The sequence below is a fragment of the Siphateles boraxobius genome, unplaced genomic scaffold, assembly GCF_051911475.1.
Source record: "Siphateles boraxobius isolate OS27281-9 unplaced genomic scaffold, OSU_SipBor_1 55, whole genome shotgun sequence".
Taxonomy (NCBI): domain Eukaryota; kingdom Metazoa; phylum Chordata; class Actinopteri; order Cypriniformes; family Leuciscidae; genus Siphateles; species Siphateles boraxobius.
Window position 1 is genome coordinate 8,603,700 of NW_027509181.1, and position 25,858 is coordinate 8,629,557.

General features: G+C 38.7%; 1 protein-coding gene across 49 annotated transcripts in view; it reads left to right on the top strand.

Moving 5' to 3' along the window:
- ank3b (ankyrin 3b) overlaps window positions 1–25,858 on the top strand; it is a 174,867-nt gene that overhangs the window by 105,063 nt on the left and 43,946 nt on the right. For 39 of the 49 annotated variants that reach the window (XM_077206084.1, XM_077206085.1, XM_077206039.1 and 36 more), the window contains 15 exons: window positions 817–915; window positions 1,891–2,088; window positions 3,455–3,553; window positions 4,995–5,093; window positions 5,583–5,681; window positions 8,385–8,582; window positions 12,839–12,937; window positions 14,107–14,205; window positions 19,748–19,945; window positions 20,245–20,343; window positions 23,864–23,962; window positions 24,113–24,211; window positions 24,521–24,616; window positions 25,502–25,574; window positions 25,677–25,736. In XM_077206084.1, the coding sequence (XP_077062199.1) occupies window positions 817–915; window positions 1,891–2,088; window positions 3,455–3,553; window positions 4,995–5,093; window positions 5,583–5,681; window positions 8,385–8,582; window positions 12,839–12,937; window positions 14,107–14,205; window positions 19,748–19,945; window positions 20,245–20,343; window positions 23,864–23,962; window positions 24,113–24,211; window positions 24,521–24,616; window positions 25,502–25,574; window positions 25,677–25,736 (1,714 nt within the window). The remainder of the gene's footprint in view (window positions 1–816; window positions 916–1,890; window positions 2,089–3,454; window positions 3,554–4,994; window positions 5,094–5,582; window positions 5,682–8,384; window positions 8,583–12,838; window positions 12,938–14,106; window positions 14,206–19,747; window positions 19,946–20,244; window positions 20,344–23,863; window positions 23,963–24,112; window positions 24,212–24,520; window positions 24,617–25,501; window positions 25,575–25,676; window positions 25,737–25,858) is intronic. The other 10 variants (XM_077206065.1, XM_077206066.1, XM_077206073.1 and 7 more) reach the window with 2 other exon arrangements.

Consider the following 25,858-nt stretch of genomic DNA (forward strand, 5'->3'; position numbering starts at 1 on the left):
TAAATGTGTAAGCTTTATGCCTATTTTCCCCATCGTCATGGACACAACAATGATTTCCCTCATGTTTTAATATTTTTCCTTATAATAATGTATCATTTGCAAAAAGTTAAATCATCTGTGTAGATGAGAGAAACATCTACAGTGTATGCGCGTTGTTGACACTCTGTATTATGGCCAAGCATGCGTGGTTAAAATACCATCTGAATGTACGCGCAACGCGCCACTGACTTTAGACTTGGTTTTTTCTGGTCAGTGGCGCAATTGTTTTATAGAACAGCAAAATAGCATGAGGGAAAGTTTGCGCCGGAACACGCCTCCTCTTTGCGCTGAACCGCCCCGGGGAGCGCAAGTGTAGCCTATTTCTTAGTTAACCGACGTGTGTCTGTGGAGGGAAAAGTCCGCTTTGCGCGGGTGCAAACTAGGAATGATACATGCGTCAGTGTACAAAGTCATCTGTGCCGGGTGCAAGATAGGGCCCTTAGATTTTACAATAGACCATATATATGTTTCTGTAAGTGCATGCTTTCTGTGTTAATAAAATTGACTCGCTGTGTGTAAGATAGAATTGTTTGATTTTGAGCACAGATAAAATTGTTTTTAGGCTAGTGTTTGATTTTGCCAGAAGATTCCTAGGTTCTCTGAATGTGGTTTGAAAATTTGGTTTTGTGTTTATGGTTTCTAGAAAGTGAGTGATAGTTTCAAGAAATGTGTTTTAGCAATGCAGAAAAACTGTAATGATGGCTGATGTTTGTAGATTCTGGCACCTGCCAGTTAGGCTGTGTGTGTAATATACGTGTGTTTGTTTCATATCTTCAGGATGGCCTGACACCTTTACACTGTGGAGCGAGGAGCGGTCATGAGCAAGTAGTTGAGATGTTACTAGACCGCAGGGCACCAATCCTCTCGAAGACAAAGGTTAGATATGCTGTTCTGCCTTTAAAAGGACAGTTCCCCCTAAAATGCATATTCTGCCATCATTTACTTACCCCATGTCGTACCAAACATGCATGACTTTCTTTCTTCTGTAGAACACAAAATAAGTTATTTTCAAGAATGTTCATGCTGCTCTTTTCCATATATTGAAAGTGACATCCTGGACATTCTGCTTGTGTTGCAGTTCAGTGTTGCAGAGTTCATGAAACAAACTCAATTCAACTATAAAGCATCTCTACAGAAGACAATAGTGTCATTATTCAGCTCAAGTCAGTTCAGTGTTGATTCAATAATAGTGTCAAGTTCAATTTAGTTATAAGCAGCTCTACAGAAGACTATAGTGTCATTATCCAGCTCAATTCAAGCTTTGTTCTCATCCGAGTGTTAGTGCAGTCAAATCTGTAATATCCTTGAATATGAATTGCCTTTTAAACCCCAATTTTTTTAACCAACTTTTCTGTTACAGAAAAGGTTATATGGGTTTGGAATGATGTGACGGCAAGTAAATGACATCATTTTTGAGCGAACTATTACTTTAAGCATATGCAGATGTGACATTATCATTTTTTTCTTTTCTTTTTCCATTGCATCACTGAACACTTTCCTGGAATCTCAAAGCAAAGCAAAACATAGTCACAGACTCCTCGCCAAATTAGATAATATCCCAGCCGATTAATGTCTCAATGGAGCAATTGTTTTAGTACAAATATTGACGTATAAATAGCCTTTCACTGTTCTTTTACCCCAGATGTCCTTTTTGAGGAGGGGATTACGGCTTTATTAGATTTTAAAAGTTTACTTTTTCTTTTCTTTTTTCTTAGAAAGATAAAACTGTTTTAGATTTGAGCCATCTGTGATTCCTGCGAGATGACGAGTTAACAAATAAAGAATAGAGAAGTGAAAGTTCTTCAGTTAATTTATTTTCTTCATAACCTAAATTGGTGTGTGTTTCAACAGAATGGCCTGTCGCCGCTGCACATGGCCACACAGGGAGATCATCTGAACTGTGTTCAGCTCTTACTTCATCATGACGTGCCCGTGGACGATGTCACCAACGATTACCTGACAGCCCTGCATGTCGCTGCACACTGCGGACACTACAAAGTTGCCAAGGTCCTTGTGGATAAGAGGGCCAATCCTAATGCCAAAGCGCTGGTGAGTCTTGCGTTAACAAGTAAGACGTTGCTGAATCTAGAAGGTCTGATCGGGATCGATTTTTAAGTCCCTCTGATGCAAGATTCTATTCTATTCCCACCCACTTCTGCTAAAAATAAGTTATTTCTTCCTGCTCCTACCCTCAACTTACGTTCTATCCCACTCCTGACTGCAAAATCCAGCAAATAGAGATTTTTTTATTTATTTTTTTTCCAATTCCAATTCACACACTCAATGCTTCTGTCCTCACCTTTTTGTATTTGTTGCAGCTGGCAAAAGGAAGGTCGCATACAGCCAAAAAAAAAAGCCTTTGAGAATATCCAATGCTTTGAGAATATCCAACCCTGCCCCTGTAAAACTTTTATTTTTTTGTGCGATAGACGAATAACCTTCTGTACCTTAACTTTTATTTTATTTGTAGTTTATATATTGCCGGAGTCCCACAAGTATCTTCCCACTCAGCAATTCAAAATGTGTCCACACGCTTCACTCAGTTGTGTCGGGTCCCGCATACTTCTATCTCGCTCACCATCTTTTTGATCCTGTCAAATAAACCGTAGTCTCCCATTACCAGACCTTTGGCTATCAGCATAAGGTCTGGTCTGCATTGCTGCTTATTCTGGCCAAGAACCCTTCAGTTAAACAGGAAGAGACCATCTTAATGACATGTAAAGCTGACTTTTAATTATTTCCATCAAGAGGTGCATTCATTTTTGTAAAGTCTCCTCCAGCACATCCCAAAGTCTATCAATGAATTTAAGGTATGGAAATTCTGAAACTGATTCTTCATGATTCTTCACAATAATAGAGTGGTGTGGGGGGGGGAAAAACAATGCATCAATCAGATTAGAGAATGCTTTCCAATTTTTATGCAATAGACATCAAATGTTGTTGTAGCACCAACATGTTCTACTTAAAATATGGTCAATGATGTAAAAAAAAAAAAGAGCTTACTAGAACTGTGAAATCCCAGAAGAATTCTTCTCCCCCTTTGGCTTTCACCTTCGATGGTATCCTCCAAATTTTATACATGAGCATTACATTTAACAAGTTTTGTTTTTGAACAGCACCATGGCAATCTGTAAAAAGCCTCTCTTGGCAAAGAGTGCAGTGCATACTGTCATGCTCTGAAGTAATGGTTACAGAACGGGCGTGTCGCTGCAGTTTATGAGGGAAAAAGGAAGAAAGAAAGAAAACTGTAGAAAGACAAGTCTGCCAAGCATTGAGCAGCGGGAGCCACGTGTTTTCATTCGTCTGGAAACAAAGCTTTGTTAACTCTTCAGTCATCTGGTTATGGGCAAAAAGCAACCAGATTTCCATTAATAAACTAGAGTAAAATCCACCAGAATCTCTTTTTTTTCTGTAGAATGGTTTTACACCACTTCACATTGCTTGTAAGAAGAACAGGATTAAAGTGATGGAGCTGCTGCTGAAACACGGAGCGTCCATTCAGGCTGTGACTGAGGTGAGAGAGAAAGACACTGGATTTTGTTCTTAATATCTACATTTGCAGAGCTTGCTTTATGCAGTTTGGTCTCTTTTAATCAACAGTTAAACAATCAGCAATCATCTCTCAATGTAAGAAATATTGCATATGTCTTTGTAAGAAATGTTGGTTATCTGTAGAAACCAGGGTCGTAGCAACCATTATAATGGGAGGGACTTTTGTCTCGCCCACTTTTCAGGACAAATTTGTTGATTTTAAAGGTTTTATTTTGCTTGTATCTGGTGAGAAGAACAATGACTTTAAGACCAGTTGGTTGAATTTTCAGCAATTTGTTAGCAGTAATCCTACCATGGCCACTGCCCATTTTACCAAATGAGCGATATTTGAACATTGTGTCACCTAATTAATATTCATGAGCCAAATATAAAGTGTCTCTCCGACTTTTTTTATTGTTCCTCTAATAAAAATGACATGTTTGTTGTTAAATACATTTACAAAGCTATGAAAGCTTGTTTGTGCCTTAGAGACAAAAAAATTTATATCTCAAAATTGCAACTTTATTTCTCATAATAGTGACTTACATTTGCTAGTTGCGACTTTATACCTCATAATTGCACATTTTTATCCAACAGTACAATTTCACTTTATATATTTTGCTATGTGACTTTATATATCAAAATGCGACTTAGTTTCTTATAACTGCAACTTTAAAAATCCCACAGTGTAATTTAAAATCTCATGTTGTTACTTTATTTCTTGCCAGGTGAGAATTATTATATATTAAATTATAATTAATCATTATTTTGATTTATAACCCATATGAAGTCACAATTAGAAGAAATAGTTGTTTTGCCTCAAAAAAGGCTTTTGCAACATTGCGCATCATAATTGTTACTGCCAGTAGTGGTATTATATCTCGCAACATTACTTTATATTATGCAATTGCAAATGTATTTTTTAATAACTGCAAATTTATATCTGACAGTGAAACTTAAAAAAAAACCTCATAATGTGATTTTATATTTACAGCGTGACTTTATATATCAAATTTGCGACGTAGTTTCTTATAATTGCAACTTTAAAACTCACAATGTCACTAAATCTCACATTGTGACTATTTCTGGCAATGTGGTTTTGCATGCAGTTGTAGTAATTGTGACACTTTCTTAAATTCTTGTACAGTAATTATGACTTTACTGTATATCTCACAATTGCAACTTTACCTTTCTGCGTTTGCAACTTTATTTCCTACACTGTGACTTTACTTTTGTTTTAAACTCTCTTTAATCTGAGGTCGAAACGAGCTTCCATACATAGCAGTCTAGCATTTAATGAAAGAGCGAGAATTAAATATTCTCTTGTTTTGAAAAACAACATGTGCGTTTTGAAGTGAGGTAATATTTGCTTTAGCATGCAGTTCCCAACACCTCAAATCTGCATATTTCTGTGTCTCTGGCAGTCTGGACTCACACCGATTCATGTGGCCGCTTTTATGGGCCATGAAAATATTGTGACTCAGTTGACAAATCACGGAGCGTCTCCTAACACAATGAATGTGGTGAGTACAGCCGTCCCCAACCCCACCAGCACCAAACAAACAGTTTTACAAGTTTCCTTTTGATAGTGAAAAAAAAGAGTAAAACAAAACATTTTAGCGAAGCCCCAGAGGCCAGCCGTGTTCCTCTCTGGAACGTGTCATTGCTTGCCACATTGGTTTTGTCTCCTGTTTCATAAAGCCATTTAGGGTAATAACAGCCTCTGTCCATGTGCTTAAACATACGTCTGACCACAGGTTGGAGCTCTTCTACTGTAATTAGAGTACAGTCAGACTGTAATCAGACAAACGGTGGGCCCACAGCAAGCCAGTGTTACCGTAGAAACATGCTTTAGGCTTTGTTGGGGTGCAGCTCATTGAGACAGGCAAAACAAAGAGAGCAAGACAGGGGCCTGGTCTGATGAAAGGGCTGTGTATACACACACACACAAAGGCTTACTGTCCAAACACAGTAGTACCTTTTTCCTGAAGCTTCCTCTGTGTGTGTTTTAGAGGGGAGAGACGGCCCTCCATATGGCTGCCAGGGCAGGACAGGCAAACGTGGTCAAATTCCTGGTGGTGAATGGAGCAGATGTGGATGCTAAAGCCAAGGTGAGTGCGTGATACGAGTCTGGGTACGTGCTGCTTTATTAGTGGTGTTTGCAAAGACGAGTTACTGCTACTGTTACTCTAATTTGGCCGTGTGTCCACCAAAAACGCCTTGCTGCGGGTGCTTGAAAGCGTTTCGGCAGCGCAACGTTTTTTTCAGTTGAGACGCTATATGTGGTGATACGGAATATCTGCGGAGCTGTTACTTGTGTCTTACTACACAAATAGTATATTTCTGAAATGCTCTGGCACAGTTTTGAAAGAAGAGATGTGCTTGTTGTTGTCATTTGTTATTGTTGTACAAACAGAATGTGACGGTTGGTCGTGTGGTATTTGTCCCGCCCCACCTTCACTGTGATTGGACAATTGACCGTTCCCAAAGACCCGCCCCCTTTAGTTACTGTTGCTATGTCCGACAAGCCACGCCACTCTCACGCCCCACCATGTTCTCACGCATTGAAAAATACACCGCGGAGCAGAGAGGAAACTGACAACGCACTGACAGACAGGACAGACCAGGTTACTTTTGATATGAAACAAAGTCTCAACTTTCAAATTTGGTCATTTTTTAAAGAAATTTAAACAATAAATACTGTTTTGTGGCTCTTTAATGTGTCTGACAGATCACTGTAGAGCCTCAGTTAAAGCTGCTTGTGAACCGATCATCTCTTCCTTCTAGTTAATTTATAAAAATCAAATAAACATGAATGAACATAAGAAGGAGTGTTGTTTTAACCGCGAAAAGACGTCAGTACGCTCCATTTTTCAAGTTGAAATCCTCCAACTTTAATCCACTAACTCTCCTGACTGCTTTGTCAGACAAAAATGGCGGATTCGGCGGATTGCGGATTATGATTGGTCAGATCGCCTGTCAATCAAACACCCTGCATTCTTCAACTCTTGGTGACCATAAAAAAAAAAAAAAAGGTTGAGCGTTCGGCATGACAAGTCGCTTACCGTCCATTTCATGCTGAGCGCTCAGAGTTTTATTACCGCCATTTTAAAAACGTGCCGCTCACATTAAAAACTATTTGAAAAATATGGGGTTTACAAACCTTTAGGGTTTGTGATTAGGACAAAGTCCAAACCCATAACTGTTGAGCATATAGTTTGCACCACAATGCTTGTGCTGCGGACATGGATAAAACCTCAAATCATGCAACTTGGTGAAGTTATTCTGTTATATTTCATTATGAGTGATATGAATTTTTGTCTGGCGCATGATAAAACAGGTGAAACAAATCCCAAAGACTTACACTAAATAAGGGAGCTTGGAGAGACTTGAAAGGGGGCTCTTTTGACTTGAGTCAGAAAACAACCACTTTGTACACCCTAACGTCCACATAGCAACATGCTTCAAACCACTCAGAACTCTTTAGCAACCAAGCAACACTTTAGAAACCACTGTCCTAGATCACAGTGTAAATCAACATTCTAAAAATCACTCAACCCCTTTTGCAATGGCATACCAATGGCATTTTGCAATGGGAAAACTCAATTTTCTCCATAGGGAAATTGATTTTGAACAATTACTTTTAAACCTTTAAAGACAACGTGAGATACGAGATTGTTAATCCATGGTATTTGCTTCTGCTGATGTTGTTATTTCAGGAAAAAAATGTTATAAAAATCGTATTTAACAGCAGAATTCCTAGTGAAAATCTACATTACCCATGATGCTGTACAGAAAATGAAACCAATCAGTCGAAAAAAGCAACACATGCCAAAATAGCTCTTTAGCTCCGCCCACTCCCATGAAGCACTGCGAATGTAATCCAGTCGATCTCTCTAAGCTCTCAAAATACTTAAATATTTGTATATTTATATATATATATATATATATATATATATATATATATATATATATATATCAATAGTTTTATATTTCTCCATTGTTTTTTAATTCGACACCAATGTGTCCCTGAGCAAGACACTTAACCCCTAGTTGCTCCAGAGGCGTGCGACCTCTGACATATATAGCAATTGTAAGTCGCTTTGGAGAAAAGCGTCAGCTAAATGAATAAATGTAAATGTAAATGATTATTCTGTTTTCAATGCTTCATGGGATTGTAGTTCTTTCCCTTACTAAAGGTGTTACGTTCACAGTGTTGTACCTTTGTCATTTTGTCAGATTTTTAAAAACCTTTTTGCTTTAAATCAAAGTTTCTAGTGTTGTGATTCACCTTATAGCTAATTGGATTGGTTCATGGCTTTTAACACGTTAACGGCGACTTTAAAAACCCCTACTGGAAAAATGAATGGAAAAAATACTTCCGGAACACTGCTTCTGTAAAAGGGGGCGGGAACTGTTGAAATCTATACCCTGGCAACTAATCACAACCCCCTAGCAAATGCATAACAACATGCTCCATCTGTGTACCATCTGTCATATAAGTATGTAAATAAAACGTACTTGTAAAATGACGCTAGACTTTAGAAGCGCAGACAATGTAATGAAAGTGTGGTGAAACTACTGTGGAGTGTAATAGCTGTGGAATGCAATGCAGTCGATCTATACTAATAGGAAACAGTTGCTTGTTTGTTTGTGGTTACATGAAAGATTGCCAAAGGCCCCAAACCTTTTTAAGTGTTGCCTCGCTTAATTTAGTTCTGCAATCCTGCAAGGAAATATTGAAAAGGGCTAGCATCTTACAACCTCTAAAAAGGAAAAAGAAAATTAGTAACTTATCTTAAATGTGTGTGTAGGACGATCAGACACCGCTGCATATATCCAGTCGTCTGGGAAAACCCGACATAATCCAGCAACTGCTGCAACACGGGGCTTCACCCGATGCCACCACCACATCTGGATACACACCCCTGCACCTGGCCGCACGTGAAGGCCACAAAGACGTGGCATCCATCCTGCTGGACAACGGAGCATCTCTTGGCATCACTACCAAGGTCAGTCAAATAAACAAAGCCGGATGATCCATAATGCTCCATTATATTTGCTTTGTTGCTTGTGGTCTGATAATCATATATAGCCAGGGTGTGAAATTAGTACATTGTTTTTTTTTTTTACAAGGACGAGCCTTTTAAAGGAGCAATGTGTAATATTTCTGAGGATCTATTGACAGAAATGCAATATAAGATCCATAACTATGTTTTCAGTGGTGTATAAAGACATGGCATATTGAACCGTTATGTTTTTAGACCTTAGAATGAGACATTTATATCTCCATAACCGCCGGCACCCCCTTGTATGGAGGTCTACATATTGTGTCGTCATGTTTCTACCGTAGCCCTAAACGGACAAACGCGTTTTGTTACTATGTTGCTCTTCATGCACGGAAGCAAGCTTAGTTCAGCAAATAAAACACTGACACAATGATGAACAAGTAACAATAATATTTGCAATAATATGTAGTTTTACTGAATAATTAAGTAAACATAATTTCTTAATGTATCCTTGTAAAGAAACCTCATTGCTGAACTGGCTACTCTCTGCTGTCTCAGACGATGACATATTTTTCTGTCGGCCACTGTAACTTTTGTTGGTTGCAATTTGTAACCTCACCAATAGATGTCGCTAAAAATCGCGCACTGCACCTTTAATATGTCCCTTTTTAACTTCCTGTTTCAATAGGAAATACATGGAACACAGGAAAGAATGGCATTTGTCAATTGCAATTACAGTGCATCATATTTTATGTGGTATATCTTGTTTCAGAAATGTATTTTTATTTTAAATTGGATAAATTTAATCTGGCAGTTTAAATAAATTTATATTATCTGATAGTCTGATAAATTTAATCTTTAATCTGGGGGGGTGGGGGGGGGGGGGGTGCACCACAATTGATTCTGAATCTATTCTGAAAACTGAGCTAACCCTGCATATGTGCAATGACACCTGTGTGCACTAGAGACAGCCATATCGCTAGCCATACTATATTTAACTATATTAATTCATAACATACAGTTGTTTTGATTTATTATTCATTTATTATTTTAAAAAGTGGTTATAATTATATACGTAATTTAATAAAAATGCAAAAAATAAACTTGATATTTAACATTGTTGTAAACATTAATTAATAAGAAAAAAGAAATCTAGATCAAGGATTGGATTCTGTTTCCCAGAATCCCAGAGGTGTCTAAAGATTCCCACTTTGTGCTGTTTAGTGGATCCTGCCCGCTATTTTCTATGGTCCTGTTACACTCATCTGTTTTTAAACAAGATTGTTTGATCTCCTCCATTTTGCTTTCCTTGTGATGCCATATTGATTTCTTTCTATTTGATTTAATGGAGCAAACAGCCCTCTTCCTCATCAAGCATGCAGTTGAGTTTATGAATCAGTAGATTCATTAAATTATGAATAAATTGAGCATGTGAGCTACATTCTTCTGACAAAGTGTTACGTTATATCACTCAGACAGGAGACTGTTTCAAATTATTTAATAAATTGATTATTCAGTAAAAGTAATCACTATGCAGATGTGTGTCTTTCCCTTTACTTTACAATCAACAAGCCCAACCCACTAGAGAAATGATATTTGAAGTTGTAACTGAAAACTGAATGTGGCCTGTAGAAGAGTTAGGGCCCTGTGATTTTTGGGATGTGGAACATGTGGACAAAATCACAGAATCCAGTCATAAAAATGGAATTGACTATATAATTATTTACTGTATTTACTGTATTGTATATACTGTATGAGGACATGCAGAGCTTTTCTGAGAGTCATTTCATTTTATATAATTATCCACTCAAAGGTCTTCATAATCACTACAATCTGCTAAATTAAAATTTTGGTTATTCAAACTTTATTCACAGCATCACCATCTTTGATTTTTTAACGGGAATAAAAGCAAGGCTGTGAGGGATAGACATACATCTCATACTTCTCAAATTAATAATAATGACAATATTAATATAGTTTATCAAAACAAGATTTTGTAAAGGAATATCATAACATTTTTCATCAATGATTTAATTTACACATTAAACCTCTGTTGTTTGATAAAGTGAAAGGAATAGTGAAAATGTAATTTGAATACATACAGTACATCTGGAAAGTATTCACAATTTGTTATTGTTACAGCCTTATACCAAAATGGATTAAATTCATTATTATTTATTATTATACAAACAATACCCCATAATGACAAAGTGAAAGAAGTTTGTTTGAAATCTTTGCAAATTTACTAAAAATAAAAAACGAATCTCAAAAGAATGTAAATTAAAAAACTGTAAATCTCACAGCAGCGTTAAATTGTGGCTTGACCGTAAATCAGTGTTTTTCTGTTTACTAAACGTTTGACATCATGTCCATTATGTGAAACATCTGATTATGTTTAGGATCATTTGGAATTGCTGCATGTGGGATGTATTAGTATTTTGGTGTTTGTACTGATTATTATTGAGCACAGGGCTTTCCTTTCCACATTTCTCAGGGATGTGTGTAAAGGTATGTAGATTGGTAGTCACCTATTATTACTCATACTGAAACATATTTGGAAACATCTGTTAATTACATGATAACAAGCCATCTCTTCTCTCTAATTAAGACACACAGCGCTCATGATACAGAAATGTTCCTGCAGGAAATATTATATACAGGTTTTACCTTAAAGTCGCAATGAAATGGAAGTTGCGATAGTCTTTTCTTCCCTATTGTGACATCTATTGGAGTGAAATAGCTTCTTGAACCAGAAAAAATGTAGGGCGGGACTTGATTTTGTCCATCTGGAATCTGGATAGTTGTTGTTTGATTTTGCACAAGACAAAAAAAAATATGTGCATGGATAATCATTTATAATAAATGATGCAATATAACAAAAAAAAAATCAATTTTGATTGCATGGTTTCAAAGACCACATGAAATGGTGTGGCAAGTGCCATTGCTGTGTTGATATACAGTACTTCCTATTGAAACAGGAAGTTTGGGTGGGGCAGCCCTTTATTTTGTAAACAGATGGGAGACATTACATTGAAAAAAAAGATACTTTTAACCAACATTTTTTTAAAAATGATTAGTTTTTGTCATTGGACAAAACAACGGATGCAAAATGAGCCAATCTGTTTTAGTCTGTTTTCCAGAAGTGAAAGTTAAAAGATGGTTTTGAGTTTTTTTCCACCCAATAAAACTCAACCTGTATTTTTGACCACAACGACTATCAGCAGCTTTGTTTTAGCTGTAGTAAAAAAAAGATTCCCCCAGTGTCCCGCTGTGTGATTGTGATAGACATAAAATACTAGACAAACGTCACTGTGCAGCTGCCAAGTGTTACAGTGTGAGAATGTGCTGATGTAGGAGAATGAATTCATGGTGTTTTCCACGACTCCATTCACAGCAGAGCAGTATCCCTCCGATAACACAGCTGTCATTGGATATGTTTGTCCTGTGTCTCTAATTATTGTTCATGATTGATTTAGTAAGGCATGTGGAATGCTGGCCTTCTATGAGTCAAGGGAAAACGTCAATCTCCAGATCAACTAATCTTATACATTTCCCAGTTTTATAATTGCTTTGAGACTGAGGTTATAAAATAAATAAATATTATCACACTAAATTTAAATAATTGATTATAAAGGAGAAAAAGGTTACAAAACAATCAGTTTAGTTTAGTTTTGGTTCCATAATGTTAATTAGAGTGAAATATTAAATATTTTTAAAACTGGTAATTTATAATTAAGAAAGTAAGAAATTACTATATATATATATATATATATATATATATTTAAAATGTTATATTTATTATATATTTAAATTTTACAAAAATTGTTTTTGTAAAATTTAAAAATATATAAAATTTAACATTTTAAATATATATATATATATATATATATATATATATATATATATTTTTTTTTTTATTTTTTTTTATGGTTGATTTTCATTCATTTATTACAGTATTCTTTCTGCATTTCAGTTTGATTTTGGCATATTTTTTCACCTGAAAGTTCAGGTTCTACTATATACTGTACATACTTCATCTCTGTAGTATTAGTACTGTAGTATTACTTAAAAAAAGGAAACTTGTGCAACACAGATCAGTTTATTGCCCAATGTCAGTTGCAGTTCATAAACCCCACCCCAAAACTGACCAGTTTTCTAAAAGTTGCAAAAATTTTGCATGCCACACTAAATGACTTGTCTCTGAATTCTAGTTGATAATTCTTTCTTTATTTATATGTATGAATTATTTTTCTTTGCAGAAGGGATTCACTCCCCTGCACGTTGCAGCCAAATACGGGAAGATTGAAGTTGCTAACTTACTGCTACAGAAGCGAGCGCCGCCTGACGCAGCTGGAAAGGTAAAAGTGTCTATTTGTACTAATGGAAATAGGTTGTCGATTACTACTTTTAATGTACAACAGAGATGGGCAACTTCACTCCTGGAGGGTCACTGTCCTGCAGAGTTTAGCTCCAACCCTAATGACAAAAAATAATGTCTTCAGGATTACTAGAAAGCTTCAGGCAGGTGAATTTTTATTAGGGTTGGTGCTAAACTCTGCAGGACAGTGTTGGACCAAAGATGCCCATCCCTGATGTACAGGATTTATGTTATGAAGTTATGTCATCACGGCCATCCTTCGGTTTCTGGTGTGTTAACATGACCACGGTAAGAAATGAAGCATTGGTTTTCCTTTCTAAGCATCTGTTGAAAGGAGGGATTTTGGGTGAGAGACATGAATACGGGGCACATGTGAATTCTTTCTTTGTGTAATGTCTAAAAATGATTACATCTGTTTTCCAACTCGGCAAACAAACAATTATATATAATTCAAAGAAGTAACATGCTAACATATGCTGGCATATGACATAATATTTGTGCTTCTAAGACAAATAGACAGATGTACACTCATAAATGTATGTTAATTATCATATCGTTTTTGCGTCACACTTAAAGTAAACTCTCATTCCAACTCTCATGCATTTGCATGTGTATAAATGGAAGTGAATGAAACACAAAATCAATGGTGACCGCACCATTAAAACCTCACAAAATCAAAACCAGCTAGATGAATTTAAATCTTTAATGCATATAAACACCATGTTCTTAATGTTAATATTTTGAGTAGTTGCTTATAAATACAAAACTCAATTATCATTAAAAAAAGTCACTGTAATGTAAAATGTTATACAGTTCTATAACCCAGTAAGCATGCTTGCTTTGTAGAGATCATCTGGAAGTGTCATATTCACTTTTATTCTGTATCATAATTCTGCTTCTGATGGCTTGTGAATGTTTTAAAACGACCACTTCCAGATGAAAACACACATTGGAGAGGCGTTTGTATGCTATCAGGATACATACTATGAGTTTCCAGACATGTCAGAGATTTAATTCGCTAATGTGCACTGGCTAAATTTACTCTCTAAAGCTTAAAGCTGATTGATTTATAACGGCAGCTGTTTCACACACCCCAACTTTGAGCTCACAGCCAATAATAGCTGTCTATCTATGTGTGTGTGTTTTTAGAGTGGACTAACACCACTGCATGTTGCTGCACACTACGATAACCAGAAAGTGGCCCTCCTCTTGTTGGACCAAGGAGCGTCCCCACATGCAGCAGCAAAGGTATCAGGAAACCCTTACCGCATCTGTGTACTGATCACAATATCTCAGCTAGCAGATGCAAATCTCATCCAAACGCAACCACATGCGCACACACAAACACACACACAAGTGATGAAGAAATATGGCCGCAAACCAAACGGCTGCACACATGCTCACACAAAACCACCTCCACCCTACATTCTTGATCAATTTTTGCCATTTCACTTCTAGTCTACCCACTGTAACCTCAGAGGATGGTAAGCTTTTTATTTCTTTGAAAAGAAGAAGTTCTTGAAAACTGTGTACTTCTGTGGTTGATGTTGTTTTGATAGATTGCTCAGGGATAGTTCACCAAAAAATTAAAGTTCTCTCATCTTTTATTCATCCTCAAATCAGGATCAGAAAACCAGTATGACTTTATTTCTTCACAAAACACGAAGTCTTTGTGGAGGTTGAAAGTCATTGGTTCCCAAATGTTTTCATTCTATGGAAAAGAGCAGCGTGACCATTCTTCAGAACATCTTGTTTTGTGTTCCACAGAATAAAGTCATGCAGGTTTGGAATGATAGAAGATGGATGAATGATGACAGAACTTGAATTATTTCTTTAATTAATGTGTATTATGCCTTTAATAATTAGCAGTCCTGTTTCTGCTCACCCCCTGAAAAAAAGTGCTTATAGGGTTTGTCATATGATTTCTCTATGGTCTTCTGGTCCCTTCTGTGAACTGTGCAGTAAATTACTGCAAACTTAAAGCATCATGTACTGTATACATCAAGCGTAAAATAATTTTGATAAAGTTCCAGCTGGTTGCGTCGAAACCATTGATGGCAAACCGAGGCCTGGATTCATCTATGAAAATGTAGACTCTGTTCTAAAACCAGCTGACTTGCTGTCTACAGCCTATATAGGCAACTAGGCGAGAATGAAACCTCGCAAGTGACTGATTTGGACTATCAACATAGACGCAACAAGTCCTTGTCACTCAATTTCCTTCAATTTGTTTTCTACATAGAGAAATTGATTTTTAACTATAACTTATGAACCATTAAAGACAGCTCTAATGTGAGGTTTTTAATGGATGGTATGGATGGTGTTTGTTGAAGCCATAAGTTCACATTATTTTTTAAATAATTGTGTTAAACTGCCGTGGTGAAAAACTACATTTGTGGTGAAAAACTACATTACCTATAATGTGATTCCACCAATCAGAGGCAAGTAAAATGTGCCAAAAGAGTTCTTTAGCTCTGCTCACTCCCATGATGCAATCTGTCTTCCTACGCTTTTAAAATAATCTAGCTTCGTTCATGGCTTATAACACTTTAATGAAGACTTTAAAAAAAATCCATATGGGAGAAATTAATGGAAAAAATTCTTCCAGAACAAACGCCCATTAAAAAAGTGGGTGAGCACTCTATAGGGACTGATGCTAGCATGTTGCTAAGCTAATGACGTGACACTCGTAAGAGTATAAAAATAGCATAAATATTGGGTAAATTGTCATATACATTTGTCAGTATTGAGTGAATTATATGAGTTGGATTTGTATATGTGATTCAGCTTCATCAGAATTTTCTGTAGAAGCAGAATAATGATTTTATTTTAACGAAAATCATGTCGGGAATGAGCCTATGATGTCATACAATATTGTCTACATATGCCGCTTTTGGAACGGAGCTTAGAGATCTGAAAGTTTAATGAACCAGTTCTCTTATAGTCTTAATTCACAATCCCATCTTTATTTGTAACAGTCGTTTTTTTCCACAGTTTTTTTTTTGTTTGAGCTTGAATAGAGAGTCCATGTTTTCATGGTTTTAAACTGTTTGTGTTGTTTTGTCCACCCTGAAACGGTTCAGTGTAAACCCCTAAACAAATACAGTGACCCAGATACTGCCTTTGTTCCTTCTCAATGAACAGCAGCCAGACCTGGCATGTGGAGAACACTAACTGACTCACAGTTTTGGATAGGACCGCTCTCCTTTGACCTCACTGGCTAACACTTCAGTATTCGCTAGCTGTTGAGAAACAAGATCTTTTTTTCTTATGCTCAGTTCGACTAGCTTCAGACTGCTTTTCTCCACCTTTCAGCTATCGTTCCACTCTTAATCTGTGAGGTTAGAAGCAAAGCGCTGCTGTCAACATGTTCTTGTTTTGGAAATGTCATAAATCTATGGTTTTAGTGTGGTTATAGTGGTTTGGCAACATGTGGCTTAGTGCTGTAGGGCTGGTCGAGCACAAAATACGGTAAAATACAGTAAAATCGGGTTAAAAATGTTTTCCTCAGCACTTTTATACTTAGTTTGTAGTTATTCTGTACTTATATATTTTTATTTTCATTTTATAATATAGAAAAATGCCTCACAGGGATTTCCATTAACATTAAGTGAATAGATGTTACTTCATTTAATATTGCATATTTTTTGTGAATGTATTAATCGAAATATCACCCAGTTCTTGTGCTGTGCCACAAGGCAACATGAGAAATGTATAAAGTAGGTCCAGCACATCATTGTTTTACAATTAAATGGTTTACCTTTCAAGTCAAGTTAAGTCAAATTTAATTGTATAGCACATTTCAGAGTAGACAGTTCTCAGAAAGCAGTGCTGAAGATACAATTTGGTTTTCTGTGGAAAAATACGTCTGATGTGAGTTTAACATTTTCCAAATTTAACTAGCAATCATTAAAGTAACAATGTTGAGAAAATAGAGTGTGTGTCATGATTAGCCACGCACTACCTGGGTGATCACGGACTACATTTCCCATCATGCATCTCCCTGGACTGATTACACCATTCACCTGCACTGCGCTGATTACACACACACCTGCATCTCATTCACACACACACATATAAACCACTTCCACACACACCACACCAGGGTGAAGTCCTGATTTGGCTGGCTGTCATTTCTGAGCGTTTGTTTCCCGTGGATTGATTAGTACCTTGACCTTGGACTGTGTATCCCCGTTTCCGATTGTTCTCTGCCCGCCCCGACTTGTTTACTGGACCTTGCTTCTCGCCGACCTGCCCCGACCATTGCCTGTTATCTGGTTTGTCTCTGCCTTGTCTCCATTGCCCTGTTTGCTGTTGTTGATTCCTGCCTGTTTGACTACTCTAATAAAAGCTGCAAATGGATCCCCTTGAGTCTGATGCTTCATAACAGAAGACTTCATCACACCAATATCCAGCAGCGATGCCAACCATGGATACAGCAGTAGAAATCCTGCGTCTCCGTCAGGAAAATTTGCCGATTGAGAAGTATGTCAAAGAGTTTATTGAACTGGCACATCTCACCTCAATGAGCACAGAATGTCTTATGATCTTTTTTCGGGGGGGACTATTTGTACAGCTCAGTTCATTCATGCCCTTGCATGATCCTCACTGGTCTTTAGAGCACTATATTGACCTGGCCCTTTTGTTGAGCGGCTCATCGTTAACTGTGGCCGTGGTAGAGGAGGAGCTCCGTGAACCCACAGTATCCCCTCCTGCCGAGCCAGAGCTTCACAACAGTCCTGCCGAGCCTACACATCACGTCATGGCCACCGAACCAGAGACTGTTCACATGGTGCCTGCCGCACAAGAGACTGTTCACGTCGTGCTTGCTGCACAAAAGACTGTTCACGTCGTGCCTACCGAACAAGAAACTGTTCACGTCGTGCCTGCCGCACAAGAGACTGTTCACGTCACGTCTGCCGAGCCATAGACTGTTCACGTCACGTCTGCCGAGCCTGAGACTGTTCACGTCACGTCTGCCGAGCCAAAGACAGTTCACGTCCTGTCTACCGAGCCAGAGACTGTTCACATCACGTCTGCCGAGCCAGAGACTGTTCACATCAGCCGAGCCAGTGTCTCAGGACAAGATGGCCGCCGCCGAGCCAGTGTCTCCGGACAAGATGCCCATCCCGGTGTCTGTTCCTGAGCCAGGGTCTGTTCCGGCCCATAACCCCATAGCTGCCCCATAGAACATTTTTTTTGGGGGGGAGGCAGTAGGTCTCCTGATGGGACTATGGAGGCTGTGCCGCCATGGTCGCCTGAACTGCCTGGTCCACCTTGGCCACCTGAACTGTCTAATAAACCTTGGCCACCTGAACTGTCTGGTCCACCTTGGCCACTTGAACTGTCTGGTTCACCTTGGTCCCCTGTAATGTGTGATCCACCTTGGTCCCCTGAACAGTCTGGTCCACCTTGGTCCCCTGAACTGTCTGATCCACCCTGGCCACCTAAACTGTCTGGTCCACCTTGGTCCCCTGAACTGTCTGATCCACCCTTGCCACCTGAACTGTCTGGTCCACCTTGGTCCCCTGAACTGTCTGGTCCACCTTGGTCCCCTGAACTGTCTGATCCACCCTGGCCACCTGAACTGTCTGGTCCACCTTGGTCCCCTGAACTGTCTGATCCACTCTGGCCACCTGAACTGTCTGGTCCACCTTGGCCACTTGAACTGTCTGATCCACCTTGGTCCCCTGAACTGTCTGATCCACCTTGGTCCCCTGAACTGTCTGATCCACCCTGGCCACCTGAACTGCATGGTCCACCTTGGCCACCTGAACTGTCTGATACACCTTGGTCCCCTGAACTGTATGCTCCGCTCTGGCCATCTGCACAGCCTGCTCCGTCCTGGCCGTCTGCACAGCCTGCTCCACCCTGGCCGCCTGCACACCCTGGTCCGCCCACCCTTCATGGTCCAGGTCCGCCCACGTTCCACAACCCAGGTCCGCCATTGCAATGCCCTGGTCCCGTCCCCCTGTACAGACCTGGCCCTCCATCCCTCCCCCAAGAACACCTTCGCTTCATCCCCCTCCTGAATTTATTTTTTTTTGAGCGTCTGGAAGCCGTTCTTAAAGGGGGGCTCTGTCACGATTAGCCACGCACTCCCTGGGTGATCACGGACTACATTTCCCATCATGCATCTCCTTGGACTGATTACACCATACACCTGCACTGTGCTGATTACACACACACCTGCATCTCATTCACACACACACATTTAAACCACTTCCATGCACCACACCAGGGCAAAGTCCTGATTTGCCTGGCTGTCATTTCTGAGCGTTTGATTCCCTTGGATTGATTAGTACCTTGACCTTGGACTGTGTATCCCCGTTTCCGATTGTTCTCTGCCCGCCCCGACTTGGAATGTTTACTGGACCTTGCTTCTCGCCGACCTGCCCCAACCATTGCCTGTTATCTGGTTTGTCTCTGCCTTGTCTCTATTGCCCTGTTTGCTGTTGTTGATTCCTGCCTGTTTGACTACTCTAATAAAAGCTGCAAATGGATCCCCTTGAGTCTGATGCTTCGTAACAGTATGGATTTAATTGCCGTTTGTAGAGTCTCTGTTTTTAGACAGAGTTACTATAACATGGTATTATTATTATTATTTGTACTTTCAGTGCCTAATACCAATCCTCCATACTGTTTACACTATTGAAAAGATCAAGGGGTATTGAGAGTAAATGGTGATCTAGGACAAGCTCCCGCTTGTTATCATTGTTATTTAGATTTTTGTCTGGATGCTCATAGAAATCCTTTTATTATGATCTCCTTCACTTGCTTTCCCTCCCAGAACGGCTATACTCCTCTGCACATAGCTGCCAAGAAAAACCAGATGGAGATAGCGACCACGCTGCTTGAGTACGGAGCTGATACCAATGCTGCGACGCGCCAGGGCATCAGTCCTCTCCACCTGGCAGCCCAGGAGGGCAACGTTGACATGGTCACGCTCCTGCTCGCCCGTGAAGCCGCCGTCAATCTGGGAAACAAGGTGAAAAGTCAGCTCAGTTAATTTATGACGCTATTCCACAAAGATGATATTCAACAGTATTATATATATATTTTTTTTTTATCTTCCAATTTGGTTTTGGGTGAGTGAAGTTTGTAACAGGAAAAGATCCATATGACCTCATTATACTAATAAAGACAACATCAAATCCAAATTGACCTTATATACTTTTATTATCAGCTCAGTTAGTATGACCTACACTGATGGATGATTAATTTCTGCATGATGTGTCATATCTGTGCAGTTATGTCACTAAATTGGTTGATGAATATTTATGTCAGAGTGGACTGACCCCTCTTCATCTGGCGGCTCAAGAGGACAAGGTCAATGTTTCAGAAGTGCTGGTTAATCATGGTGCCACAGTGGACCCAGAGACTAAGGTATTGGACACACACCCAAACACACATGTTGGGTTTCCATGTTTCATGGGGACTTTCCATCGAGACAATAATATTTGTACTTCACAAAAACTGTATATTCTATGCCCTAACCATAACCCCCATAGAAAATATTCTGCATTTTTACATTTTCAAAAAACACCATTTAATGTGATTCGTACGCTGTTTTCCTCAAGAAGACCAAAAATGTCCCCACAAGATCAAAGATTTCTGGTATATTTTAACCCCACAATGTAGGGAATACTTGAACCACACACACGTTAGGGAACTCTCAATATACATACAAATGGATTTTTATACTGTACAAACTGTATTTTCTATCCCCTAAACCTACCACTCACAGAAACCTTTTAGCATTTTTACATTTTCCAATTAGCATAATTTTGTATGTTTATTAATACATTTACCTTGTGGGGATCGGACTGTCCTTGTGGGGACAGACAGATAGGTAGATATGTGACACATACATCCACACACTATGTCTGGCCAGTCCCGTCATTGGTCACTCGTGTATAAACATCGAACGGCCCCAGCTCAAGGTCGTTCAGTGCGGCTCTCAGATGTTGAGAGAGTGTGAGACACACAGCAGCACACAGATCAATACTCAACAGCCAATGACTAACAGAAAACACACACCCTCAGCATAGGAAATGATGCAGAGCAATGATAAAGAACAAGTGCTTATTATTACTATTATTACTCCACCCTCCTAGTTATTGTTGCTGATTCAGACAAGCTTTATAGAACATCCAATTGGATTGAACTGGATACGACTGTATACCTTAATGTGATCAAAGTTTTAAAACCTATCCCAAGAATTAATAATAATCTCTATGGGCCCTATTATACACCTGGTGCAAAGCGGCGCCATGCCACCTTGCAAGTGTTTTTTGCTAGTTTCAGCCCGACGCAGTTATCATTTTCACGTCCTGCGCCACAATGTTTAAAATGCAAATGCATTTGCGCCCATCTGTGCTCCCATGGGCTGCTGGTCTGAAAACGAGGTGTGTTTGGGCGCATTGTTGGCGCGATGCTATTTTGAGGCAACTAAAATTTTGATTTTAAAAACAGTGTATTTTTTTTGTTATTTAAAGGGATATGAGCCTATAGGCGCATCCACAATGCGCATACACTGCTTATTACACACACAGGGATGCGCAGCAGCACGCAAATATGCCAAATATTAAAAATAAAAGTATTACAATGTAAAAGATTATTATTGTGTACATAAAGATATGGTGGAATCCGGCTTGTCCCGTAGATCAGTGGTTTTCAAACCCTGGGTCGCGACCCTTGGGTGGGTCGTGAGAATTAAAAAATGGGTCGCCAGTGATTTAAAAAAAAAAAATTCTAATAATATTAATAGCTTTGATTAGAAGTACACTGAAAAACATTCAAATTCATGCAAAATAAATAATCCATGTCACCTGACCAAAATGAAGACGAAACAACGAAACAAACTGAATGCTTCTCCTGACATGCATGTTGCCCTCTCATTCTGCGAACCGGCTTGGGACCAGATTATGCAGAATAAGCAGGCCCACCCTTCTCATTAATATATTGCACACGTTCGTTCCATCGGCAGCAACACACAAATACTTGTCGTTCCTTCCGCAACACACTCTCGTTCGCTCCATTGGCAGCAACACACACATTTCAGATCAATATATTTGTTTTCCTTAAAATTGTAATTAACACTAACTTTATTCTCATTTGAATTATAAATATGTTTGCTTTTAAACTGTGTGTGATTTTGGTTGGGTGACAGTTCTAGGTTAAGTTTGACAAGAGTTTAAATTTTGACAAAAGAACAATGTTGTGTTTTAAAATAATAAAATTTAATGGACTACCTAATATAAAAATCACACTGCTCTGTTTAAATAGCAGTAGTTGGCTAGAATTTTGTACCATTCAGCCTAAGCACCGCTCAACTGTGATGCACATGTGAAAAGGATGATTTTTTCCTGTCGATATTGCAACGTGAGTGAAGTTGCTACAAAGCAAGTGCTCGAAGTGGGGCGGTACTCACCGGTCCCGGCACTTCTACATTTTACTCTTAAGCGTACCTGCACTTTTTCTTGCGTACCGCTACTTCTCGCATGTAGCCGGTACTCGACCACTGACAGAAAAAGCGCCAGTGTCACGCCCGTTGATATACTTCGTTTGCAGTGCGGATGCAGTCCGTATTTTTTCCGCCTTCATGTTAACAGGTTCGAGCTTTCACACTGCACGCTCATGCGGTCCGTCAATGCGCTCCTGGTGCTGTGCGTATAGGCCTACAGCAGTGCAGTGATCGTTCCGAGTCTATTTTTGCTGTGCTGCAAGCGCTGAATTAAAGTGACAGCTCATGGTTAGTGGTCAAAACACAGATTGACATGAAAATATAATAATCTCACCATAAATGGATTTAATTAAAATGTAGTAATCTAAATGTATTTTTGGACTTGCAGACTTGGAGGAGTTCCGTTTTCGCACGCACGTGCACACACGCACGACTTGTTTTAATACATTTATGTTGTTAATAAATAACAATAAGTTTTGTTATGAGTTTTGTTTTTCACTGTAGAAATCTCAAATGTCATGATTTGCCAATGCAAGAGAGTACCGGCACCTTTCTTTTCCCACTTCATTGAAGTGACGTCAAGCACTGTATAAAGCCTATAATAAAGAATAGTTTACCATCAAAAACATCGCGATTCGCGAATGTTGAAACATTTTGATTCTAATGAGAGTTACGTGAGCATAATGCCCCTTACTTTTACTTTCGCTTTAAATTATTTCGTTTTGCCTTGTTTATAGTTATTTTATTTTTTAAATTCTTGTTCTGTTCTGTATATTACATTTAAAGAGTTTGTTGTGGAATATGTTTTGTGTATTTTTTAAGCATGCAGCAAACGATAGGCTATTAATTGGTTAAAATTCCTGTATGTAGGCCTATAGCTTGATCAAATTAGTTCATAATCGACTTTGCGTTGCAATCGCGTAAAGGATCAGCAAGTGCACGTGCATCATCAAAAGTGGTTAAAAAAAGTGCTCAGCTGATTTTTTTCTGCGCACAAGCCTATGGGTCGTGTCAAAAAAAAGGGTCCCTCTTGAAAAAGTTTGAAAACCACTGTCGTAGATGGTCTGCTTGCACGAGCGCGAATTCCGCTATGTAAATAGCGAATCCGCCATGGCGCAAACGCAACTGGCTTTTAAAGGGAATGGGAGATGAGACTCTGATTGGTTTATTGCACTCTACGTCCAAAACACCCATTACTCATTAAGAGAATAGGGACAACCCTTTTTTCCCATCGGCAAAAGTGGATTCAGACTTGCACTTGAACGTGCGCTTTAGACCATGCGCTTAGATCATTAAATAGGGCCCTATACCTCTAAAAAAATAAGTTGACTGTGTGTTTTTAGACATGTAAGAGCATTCTTTGAATACATCATGAAAAAATTCATGTGCTTGACTGGAAACAGAAGTCTGAGTAATGTGTGTCTCTGTGTTCTGGTTCAGATGGCATACACACCCTTGCACGTCGCCTGTCACTATGGCAATGTGAAGATGGTCCACTTCCTCCTGAAGAACCAGGCTGAAGTCAACGCCAAAACTAAGGTTATTGAAATAATGTTCAGAGAAAGCAGTGTGTGAGGCAGAGTAACTGCATTTCTTTATCTGTTACTCTTGTTACTGAACTGTTTTTTTTTATTACTGGTGGAAAAGTTTTAATCTCTCAGTTTTTCTCTCAAATCCTCCCATGTTCAGAATGGATACACACCTCTTCATCAGGCTGCTCAGCAGGGTCACACACACATCATTAACCTTCTGCTGCAGCACGGAGCCTCTCCTAATGAGCTGACAGTGGTGAGTGTCACAAAAGTCCGAATTCATGCACCTCTTCAAAACTAGATGCCTAAAAAATATATATACGGAGAAGTTTGCTGATATTTTTCTAAGCAATCAGACTGATTTTTGCCTGGTGCACTGTGAAATGAGAAGGGAAAATCCCAAAGACTTACATTTAAGGGGCAGGCTGGCAGCAGTCATGAAAGTCCTGGACTTTTCAGGGAATATTTAAATTAAGTTTTCAGACTTTTTTACTTAAGAAAATGTAATGTTCTAGTTTATTTGCAAAAACTCTGCATTGATTTTGCCTTTTTCTTGAACCTACAGAATGGAAACACGGCCTTAGCTATTGCCAGGCGCCTGGGCTACATCTCTGTGGTCGACACGCTGAAAGTTGTGACAGAGGAGACGCACACTACTGTGGTGAGGGACTTTGTGTCATAACATATTTTAAATATATAAATACAGCTATTCTGCAGAATACTGTACACCGGGTGTAACAGTGCTTTAGTGCAGAGGTTTTCAACTGGTGGATCTCAGAATAAAAGTGGGTTGCAGGTCTGTTGTGATAGTGTCACAGACAAAAAAAGAATACTACATATATACAAATAATAAATGGAGTGTCAATTTACTCTAAGAGTTAATAGCCCGTCTGGTTTCCGCCCACTGACGTCTGGTTGGCCCAGACAAAATTACGGAAGACATTGAATTGTCAACAGAAGCAATAGTGTAGGGGTAAGGTGCGTGGCAGAAAGTTTTGTCCCGAGTTCTAATCCGCCTTTTGTCAAACTCGCTCTACTCCCTTTTCTAATGACATTTTAGATCGGAAAGGCATTTATTTTCAATAAAAATGAAGAAAAATTCGAAAAGTGGAAATAGAGTGTCTAACGTATGTTTAATAATAAAAGTGTTTATCGGTCAGGGTTAGGGGTTGGTGTAGGGAGGGCTTTTTGTCCCAATAAGGTGGCATCTATTTAATAATTTTAATAAATATAATCATTTACAATATGTTATTATTGCATACCGTTTAATGTACAACAAGACTGAGGTGCAAATAGTATCTGCCACTATATAAAAGTATAAATAGCATCTAATCACTTTTTACACTTATTGCAAAGAAAATGCTGCTGTTTTCACTTAGAGTAAATAGCATCTATCGCTAAGAAAATATGATATTTTCACTTATAATAAAATAATGGCAGTAATAAAATACATGCTTTAAGTATATTTGACACAGAGCAAAAATTAAGCCACTTCCACAATTGCATCTTTTTATGTTGTTTTTTTCTTCTCCTTTTTTGTTTGCAGACAGTGACGGAGAAACATAAAATGAATGTTCCAGAAACAATGAACGAGGTTTTGGACATGTCAGATGATGAAGGTAAAAAGAAAAGTTGTCATGTGATAGTGGTCTGTTTTCATGTAAAACTTATTTTTGGCCATTTACATATTATTTCTAACATTTTTTATTTAAATTACACAGTCCGTAGAGCCAATGTGCCTGAAATGCTCAATGAGGACTATATTTCAGATGTTGAAGAAGGTATCTCTTTATTTTGTGTGGTTTGTTCTTGTAGCACCTGCCTTTTTCTTTTTTCACATTTTCCAACTAACCAGATCTTCTTCTTAAGTCTTTTTTGTGTTATAGACTCTTTTCACTCCATG